The sequence below is a fragment of the Corvus brachyrhynchos genome, unplaced genomic scaffold (genome assembly GCF_000691975.1).
Source record: "Corvus brachyrhynchos isolate BGI_N302 unplaced genomic scaffold, ASM69197v1 scaffold6, whole genome shotgun sequence".
Lineage (NCBI taxonomy): Eukaryota > Metazoa > Chordata > Aves > Passeriformes > Corvidae > Corvus > Corvus brachyrhynchos.
In genome coordinates, this window is record NW_008238632.1 from 4690969 (window position 1) to 4700470 (window position 9502).

General features: G+C 42.2%; 1 protein-coding gene across 1 annotated transcript; it reads right to left on the reverse strand.

The window, feature by feature from the left end:
* Positions 1–1156: 1156 nt before the first annotated feature.
* Positions 1157–9501, reverse strand: RSPH3 (radial spoke 3 homolog; the record flags this gene model as incomplete). Its single annotated transcript, XM_017737198.1, has 7 exons — positions 1157–1856; positions 4124–4210; positions 5275–5437; positions 6465–6668; positions 7219–7364; positions 7831–7972; positions 9268–9501. Coding segments are annotated over 7 exons (1167 nt in total), but the record flags the coding sequence as incomplete, so codon positions are not given.
* Between the last annotated feature and the right edge of the window lies 1 nt (position 9502).

The following is a 9502-nucleotide window of genomic DNA, read 5'->3' on the forward strand; positions in this document are numbered from 1 at the left end:
TGGCCGTACTGGTGAGGATCCACAGAACGCCGTGACCTGCACTGCTGGTGGTTAACAACTTCCTAGGAAGGCACTTCACAGGACTTAGAATGTCCTGCACACACGTCCCGGCTTTACTTCCTTGACTTGGGGTTCAGTTGCAGACTCGCACCCCCCAGGCCGAAGGGGAGGGCAGTGGGTGCACGTCCCCTGAAGCGATCAGTGGCTGTTTCTTCTGGTACTCTCACGGGTCATCCCCGCGGAGATGATCCCACCTTTTCCGTTACCACCAAGCTGGATGGGAGTTTGAGCAACCTGACCTAGTGAAAGGTGTCCCTGCTCATAGCAGGGGTGGGGTTGGACTAGATCATCTGTAAGGCCCCTTCCAACCCAAACTACTCTATCATTCTATGAGCCAGTGTGGACTGCACCGGCTGATTCAAAAGTTGGCTCCTCACGTTATAAATGAGAAAATTTTGCAAAAGTTCGACACCATTGGGGTTTAGCAGAGGAGGGAAGTTGAGATGGGTGTCGCTAGTGCAGGGTGTGCAACGTGCAATAGGTGACGCCAGCAGTGTCTTTCCACCCGTTTCTCCAGCCGGGTTGCCGTGGGCTGTCCTGCCCTCTAGTGCCTGCAGCGCCAGCTCCCTCTGGCCTCTCTCCGCTCCCCCCTGCACGCACACCCAGGAGCTGCAGACCCCCGTGCACCCCCCGTGCCACCGTGGGCGCAGAGCTGTCCACCCTGCGGCCCTACCTGCCTGCCGGGGACAGCTGCTCCTGGGAACACTGACCCAGCAAGGAAACGGTGTTGCTGCAAAGTAGCACAGATGTACTTCTGTGAGGGGGACTGCCCCACCTGTGGAATTGGCCTGTGAACAGACAACTAACTACACGTGGCAGTGAAGGCACATTTTGTCAGTCATGTCTGGTACTGCTTCCAGTGAAGCGGCAGGAAAGAACGATTACAAAGAAAACCGAGACTGGACTTAGCATGTAGTTCCAGCCCCTCACCTCCAGGAGGGGCTCTAAGAGAGGATGCTAAGGAGGATTTTGCGCAGGCAGAAATTCCCAGGGGCGGGTAACTCTTTGAACCTGACAAGCCTGAGGAACAGCTGCTTTGGCTCTATTGACTGCTGAGATGTCCATTCAAGTTTGTGTGAGGAAAGGAAAGACTAACACGAGTGAAAAGCAGTTTATTTAATTGCTGTAGTAACTACCTTTCAAAATAAGGAAAGCAAGGAAATATTCTTCCAAGAACGTTATCAAAGCACTTGCAAAGGTTATTATGATGCGCTCAACATCCTTCTCACAACCTTCTAGCACAGGCTGTGGGACAGCATTTCTTTCCAACCATAAACCTCCCAGGTTTTTGATGGATTGGATTGTGTAAAAGGAGACAAAATTTCCCTGCCATTCATTGCACTAGTATCTTCTCTCTTGATTCTTACAGCCTGAAGTCAGCAATTCCAGCATATGGAAAACATGTTTTAATGCTCTACTGTTGCTTAGGTTAATCCTTCAGCATGACTAGGGCACAATACCTGTAAATAGATAGGAATTAATTCCTTGTTTCTAAGCCATTGGTCTCCATTTACTTGATGACTTGCCTGTTTGTCACTCAGTTTCCTAATCCAGTGCTCCTTCTTGACCTGATTATTCTAACTGAGAAGAGGTGGAATCTGAAGGCTATTCCTCAGCAACAGGTTGGTCAGCCTCTTCTTTCTCTGCAATTGGTTGGTCAGCAGCATCTGCCTCACCAGACACCTGGGGAGCTGCATCTGTTGCCCTGGGCTCTTCAGCAGGTGCCTCTGTCTGATCAGATGGAGGTGGATGGCTAAATTCATCTAAGCGTTTTTCAACCACCACACGAATCAAGGCTGAAACAGAGATAGCCACCATTAACAAACATGGAGGAAAAACCCTATAATTTGAGATTTTTTAATACATTACTGACCTATAAATCCTTACATAGAGAAAGAACCCTGAAGTAACTCTAAAAATGAAGGAATACCTAATTGAGAAAAAACATTTCAGCTGCTGTAGCCAAATGATTGGTTTACACTCACAGCAGTAATTTGGAAGAGTGCACTTGGATATTTTTGTTGATTTCCTCACAGTTGCTTCTTGCTCCCAGAGCAGGTCACCCCCCCACAAACAAGGACTAGTCACGTTACACACAAGGTGATGTTTTGGGCCGTCTTCATTCAAATAGGTTAAAAATGGATCTTTAGAGACTTTCCCTATGTTTCTACATAAGAGGATATAGAAGCCACTAAATATCCTCTACAAAATTTGAGGAATATGATTTACAGTTCCTTTTGCAGAGATGATGTTTACTCTACAGTGGGTGAGTGGGTATAAGTCAGGAAATATGGATGATAAATAGCAAATGGGCTGCTTACATTACTTACTGGCCTGCCCCAGGTATGTCTTAGGACTGGAGCAAGACAATGATATCTGGTTAAAAACTTAAACAGATTTAACAAGAAAATTATAGATATTCTCATCAATACTGTATCCTGCAGCAACGTTCTCCTTAGGATGTTTATTCAGTACTCAGACTATTTTTTTCTTAAAATAAGAGAAATTTCCCTTCCTTCTGAAGAGCTACATGAAGAAGTGATCCTTGAGTGTACTTACTGGCACATGTATCAGCATAAAATACCTAACAGACAAGCTGTAACTGTCCAAATCATATTATACCTTAAAAAATAAAGTTCAGGGTCCTGATTAAACTAACAATAAACCCAAAGGAAGCAAACACAATTGTAACACAAACCCAAAATCCCAGCAAGAGGAAAACTATAGGAATGAAGATGCAACTGTAAAAAGTGGTTTGATCTAGGAGCACACTGCTGGGCACACATACACCATACTTTTGTGCTTCTACACAAGACAGAGTCCAGGTTTTTCAGGTGTTTCAACTACAGCCTCTGAACTAATAAAAGAGCCCAAATATTTAGTTTGAACTAGCCCAAAAGAAGACTGATATTTCAATCTATTTCAAAAGCAAGGACATGATTATTGACTGATAAGGAGGTAAGCCCTTGTTTTGATGAAAAATATTGGTCACCTCACTTTTTAGTCAACCATGGCCTGCCATCATCCTCCTTTCATGCAGGAGAATAATCCATAGCCCTGGGAGCTTACACAAGCAGATTAAGAGACTTTCATGGTATATATGTGGCAGTACACAAGGTGGGTTTTTCGGTTGCCACTAGCACATGCAGGTGCACTACAGAGAACACTACAGCAGTGGTGGCTGGGTAACACAGAGGAAGTAGAAGCTTTATAGCAGAAAAAAACAATTGTGTTCTTTAACCATTCTGGTCCTGACATATGTGTTGTATCTCCCAGCATTAACACATCTCAAACAGTATAAAGCCAGAAGAGAGTGGATAGTGCAGCATGACTGACACTTCCATTGTTTCAGCTGAGTATCAGTTACCTACTTGTATGTAGTAGTAGTTTTCCAGTATTAAAAGATGTTAATATAGCAAAAAACCCAAACCAAACCAACAAACAAACACAAATAAACAAAACCCCCAACACAAAAAGCCATGGGTACTTGGAGCTTTTCCTAAAATGTCACCTCCTACTGATGCCTAGGTTTTAACTTTTATATTTTCCTGATTCTGTACTGCCTAGAGTGTAACTCTGAGGTTTCTTGTAGCTTGCTAGTTTCTGCTCACTTGTGCTAGGTAGACATAACAAAGCCTCTCCAGGCCTGCTCTCCAAGGTCACCCAGACCATCCTAGGCCCAAAAAGTATAATCCAAAGAGCTTCTAAGGGGGGCCAGCAGAGGGGAAATTACATCATTGAACTGAAGCTTTAACTGGAGAATTAACCCTGATATGCAAATGAACCAAACCTATAAAGGTGTGAAGAACTCGTGACCTGTCGTCCATCTTGGGGTTCATTTTTGGCAATAGCCTGTGGCTCCCAGGGTGTACCTTTGAAGGCTTTTCAAATAAATACCTATTTTATTCTTTTACTCCTGTCCAGTCTGTGTCTAGGAGGCCTCTTAAGGCATCACTACCTTAACCCACAGTGACCATATAAATGTGACATTTGTTCTGATCAGCAAAAAAACAATCAAGAACATCAGGCAGCCCAGATTACATTCCAGGATTTGGTAACTTACAGTCAAGCATCATCCTTCCCAGAACCTTCCTCTGTAGTGTTTCTTCCACTTCTGACATCAGCCATGGAAGGAAGTCTGTCTCAATATCTGTAAGAATTTAGCAGGAAGAAACAAAAAGAAAACATCACTTTATAAAGGATGACCAACAGGACTTGGTGGCTGTTTTTATTTGCTATGACAATTAAGGGATGAACCCCCCCTGCCAAAAGGCACTTATTCTGTAAGAGTCAGACAAAATCTCTCAGATGATGTTTGGTTTCTTACCTCCAACCTCTCTTACTGAGGTTCATCATCATTACAGACTCAGAGCAGAGTCCTCTCAACTGCAGTTGTTTTCAAAGAGGTCTGGCACACTTGAAGGGCTCAGAAGAGATGAGATACACAGCCATGTTCTAGTGAGATCCAAATAACTATCCTGAACAAGTCAGGAGAATAACATTTCCTGCCTCACTTTCCAAAGACATTTGGCTTCTGGTCTGTTGAAAGCATTTGTTCTCTCTGACTAAGGAGTTCTTGCTTACCCGTGTATTTCTCAAATGATACTATTTGTACACTGTGATCCCAAAGCCTGCCCTGGTTGAAAACCACACTCAGTTTCTGCATTGACCCCATGATTTATCCTAGCGAGAATGTAACCATTCCCAAGCTGTGGTCTGTGCCCATGTGGAGACTGGTGAAGTGGGATGGAGCAAGGTAGCTCATAAGAAGTGCTGCTGATTCTAGCGGCTTGGAAGCCACTGATATACAACTCCAAAATTGTTTTCTGGGCCCAATTCTAATTGACTAATTTCTCCTTTGTTCTGATAATCATTACAAAATATTCAGAATGGCAAACTGATTTGTCTGTTCTATAAAAATACATGTACTTCAATTTGGATCTCTCTCTCTCCCAATCCTAACCACCCATTTATTTCTCTCCAGTTCCAAAGCAGCTCTTCTCTTTGTCACACTGTCAGCTCTCACTTATTCTTCACTATTTGTACAGATGATCAATAATGTTTGTGTTAAAACTATGAGTTCAGCCACAAATGTAAATTAATAAAGTCTTATGACATTATTCTAAATAATAGGACAATATGCTGTGTTTCATGGTTGTTTTGAGCTTTATATTACCTTGCTCACATATTTAAAAAGAAAAAAACAAAACAAACCTCTTTCTATAGGGTCATAAAAAAATCCACTGGCATGAAGATTGTTGAAGACTGAGGGAATGAGATCAGCCAGGTAACGCTGAGCGAATGCCCAAGCTGCAACTTTCTCTGCAGTCTCTTTCTGTTTCCTCAGCTTTTCCAGGTGCTCAAGTCTGCGACGTTCCTGTCAAGGCAATTATGCATGTAAAACTTAGAGGCCTTCAGCTGTGACTCCTTTGATCTAGATTTTGAAGAATTATCACAGTGTGTGTCTCATAAATAAAAAAGGTAGTCAAAAGTACAGGTAATTATGATCTCTACCTGGTATTTGCAGCCTCTGACTTTCACTAAAGATTTCATTAAAGAGTGCTTGAAAGCAAGCTTGTACTTTATTTATGGAGTATTAAAATACCCCCAAATTACAGGGAAACACATTTCTGTAGTATTCTTTTTCTGATTATGGCAAGTCTATAAAATAAAGGCATCACAGCTGGCCAAATGAAACCCTTTTCTGATGCCTTAGTACACATTAATCTCATGACTTTTTGCTTTATTATTGCAGATCAAGCTGTTTGTTGGCCTTGGAATGTGATGAAGTTGGATAAGTATTTCCCAAACTTTTCATCTTCCAATATTATATCCTATTTCATGTACAAAAAGATTAAAACTCAAATTAGTTCAGGAAAACATTAGAACACACAATTATACAAAGCTGATGAATAGTAAGTAATTAAGTCTTGCCTTTTCTGTTTATTCCTATTTACTAAATATTATTAATATAGCATAATACTTGGCGATCTTGAGATGTACATGTGCACACAGAGTAGTGCATGCATTGGGTGTGAAAGACTAGGTGTCTCTCTTAATTCCAAGCACTCCATTTGTTTAGTTATTATAGTGAAAAGGCTTAAGAAACAGCTGCACCAGGTACAGAAGAAAATGCTGTTGGGTTTGGCCTTTTGACCAGGTGTCCAACTACACCAGGTCACTCAAGTATGACTGCTCCAAGTAAACACAACGGTGTGGTGCTGTTGTACGAGAGCAAGTGGCAGAGTGCAGCTGTATGTCACCAAAATGCTTTAAGGTATATCAAAGCTGACAGTACCCTTTTGGGCATACCCAGCTTATATCACAGCTTGTCGTTCCGCACTGGAAATGTTTTTTTCCCTTCTGACATCATTTAGACAGGCCTTGCCCTGAGGAAGGCTTACCTTCTCCTCTCTGATTCGCCTATCCTGCTCTTCCAAGCGCTGCAATTCAGCCAACTCTGCATTACGCAGCTCTGCGAAGGCACGCTGATGGGACCACAGCTGGGCCAGCTCTTCTTCCTCCATGACTTCCAGCAAAGCCTGCTCAACTGTCTTCCCAATCAACACTTCCAGGATCGGCTTAACTTCAATATCAAAGTCAAACAACTGAGGATGGGAGTCAGAAAAACAGAGATAAATGTCCCTTGATCACAATTACTCTTAACAAGGATTGGCAAGGAGAAAAAGGATAAAAAAGCCCTTGTACTGAAGTCCGGCTGGATAAATGCAGGTGCAGGTGGGGGACCAGTGTCAGCTAAGGCAGAGAGAATCATGAGTGCTGCTGGGGGCTAAGTAGTGAGTGGGCTGGAGTGAGACACCACACACCCTCCCACAGCCCCTGTGCGGACTGCCAAGCACTTCCCTGGACCCTATTTCTGTGTTCCCAGTCCCTTCTTGGGCTGGACACGTTTTACAGAAGAGAGCATTTCTCAACACTGTAGTTCATAGCTGAAAGCAGCAGAACCAGTGCACATGGAGACACATCTTCCTTAATTTTACACTTAACCTCAAAGCAGACATTGGTGAGTTGGGTTTGGGGTTTTTTTGCATGTTCTGTGAGGATTAGTTCCTTTCTGTTTCTATTTCAATTTTGTATCAAAAATGTGTTTTGTATGGGAGATATATTTTGACGGCACTTGTGGACCTGACTTCATACCTCCCCTTCTTCTATTTGTGTGGCCACATCTTTTCCTGTTTTGGCTGGTATGAAGAGTGGAGTGGGTGGTCTGTCCAAAAATTCATCTGTTTGACACTCTCCATCAACCTCTATTATCCGATCACTAATCTCTTCCAAATACAGTTCTAGAAACAAAAGCACAATGAATACTCAAAGTGGGATTCTTTTTATTTTATCTCTCAACTGTTTTTGATGACTCTACATTCTGAATTACATCCAAAGAGTGCAATAAAATGTTATCTATAAAGTTTAAAAAAAGGCCTCTCAAAACACAGGTCAGTTTGCTGCATAGGTCAGTAGTTCACCTTAAGCAAAAGTTTTAAAACCTTCAATTTTAAGCATATATGAAACTTCTCTGATTATACTGAAAATGGAAATATATGAAGAAGTCTTGATTAATGTTCAAGAATGTACACTGAAAAACAGACCTTCTGGGAAAATGTCACTAATTAACAAGTTTAGAACCTCTGATTCCAGCATTCTATGATTTAAACTTATCCTTGTATCCAACTTCATCTTCAATTTAGCAAGTGAATATAGATCAGCAAGTTTTTGTTTTCAGACAGATATGAAAAAAAGGCAGCCTTCTACCTGTCTGCACATGAACATGTTCTCTGCCTTCCACAGGCTCTGGCGTTCCTGGTCGGATTTGCACGTGTGTAAGCTTTCTGGCCAGTAATTTTTTCTGTGCTTTCCTCTGCTTTTTAACCTCAGGGGTACTGGGCTGGGTACTCTGAGCAGGGGTGAAGAAGAAAAACACCCACAAAACAGAATAAACTTTGTACTTGAAAATGATACTCAATTGCCTCTACAGAAAAATGAAGGTTGCTCTTTGATTTTAATGCTAGCTATCTAGTATTTTGGATTTACTTTACTGGGTCCTGTCCCCATATTTTCAGTTGACTTAAAGACTGTATGGCATGAAATTAGTAAGTAATGCTAGCTGCCTACAGGCACATAATAATGGCATCTCACACTGAGTAATTAATTAATTAATTTGTTATGTGAAAGTAAATATTGTATACAGAACTTTGTAAGATAAAGTATATTAAAATGGTGTGGGTTTTTCTGACAAGTAAGAGTTTTCAAATTTTGAGAGGTCAAATGGACTTACGTCCAGTTATCATATTATGAACAGAATTGTTTGCTAGATAAAAATTATAGGACCAATTATTGCTGATGAAACAAAAGAAACTCACAATAACTTTTCTATTCAGTACTCTACCTATGGATTGAGATAAACATCAGTTTTGAACTTCTTAAACAAAACTTACATAAAATTCACTCTAAGAAACAGCTACTGAACAACACAAAGCTATTTTCAACAGTAGCTTTAAAAAATACAGACTGCTTTAAGTTCATATATGATCAAATTATCTATGTAGAAATATTCTCTGAAAACAAAGTATCACATTTGGGTGGGACTCTGAGCAACCTCGACCAGTGGAAGGTATCTCTGCCCATGGCAGGGGGTTGGAACTAGATGATCTTTAAGACCCCTTTCAACCCAAACCATTCTAAGATTCCATGATTTACTATCGTATACTATTGTATATAGCAGTAATACAAACAAAATACTTTGGCATCCTCACAAGCAGCTTTTGCATACAGCTGGACCATTTAGCTCTGCTTCTATGGTAGGAAAAACCAAACTCTACCCCACGACTCAATTTCCCAGGAGCTGCAATTCTCCCTGATGACACCTTGCATATGATAACAGATTATCCAGTAATGACTTGTGCTCAGGACCATTACACTAAAGAAATGGAGAAGGAAAATGAAGGAATCGAGTACTCAAAGGGAGGGAAAAAATCAGAACTGCACAAGTTCATATGAAACTACATGCTTTAAGAATGAGCTGGAAACAGTTAGAGGCTAGTTTAACTGGAGAGCCTGTGACTACGTGAAACATTGGAAGTAAAATTACAGCTTCGGTAGTTAAAATTATAAATCAGGAACAGCTTTGCTGCCCTCCCTATGACTTTCCCACAAAACTGTAGTATGATCCACACTAAAAAAGCCCCATACCTCCGGTAGGAGGCGAATGGACAAAGCGTTTCCGCGCACCACTCTCGGGTCGATCATGATGTTGCCGTAGCGCCGCGGGCCCTTCTCCCTGCGGCACAGCACAGACAGCGCCGGTTGCGGCCCCCGCACGCCGGGCACGAGAAAGGCAGGGCGGCGGGGGCTGCGCTCCCCGGGAAGGGCCGGCAGGGAGCTGGGCTGAGGGGAAAGGCGCGGAGGGCAGCGGGGCAGCGGCCCG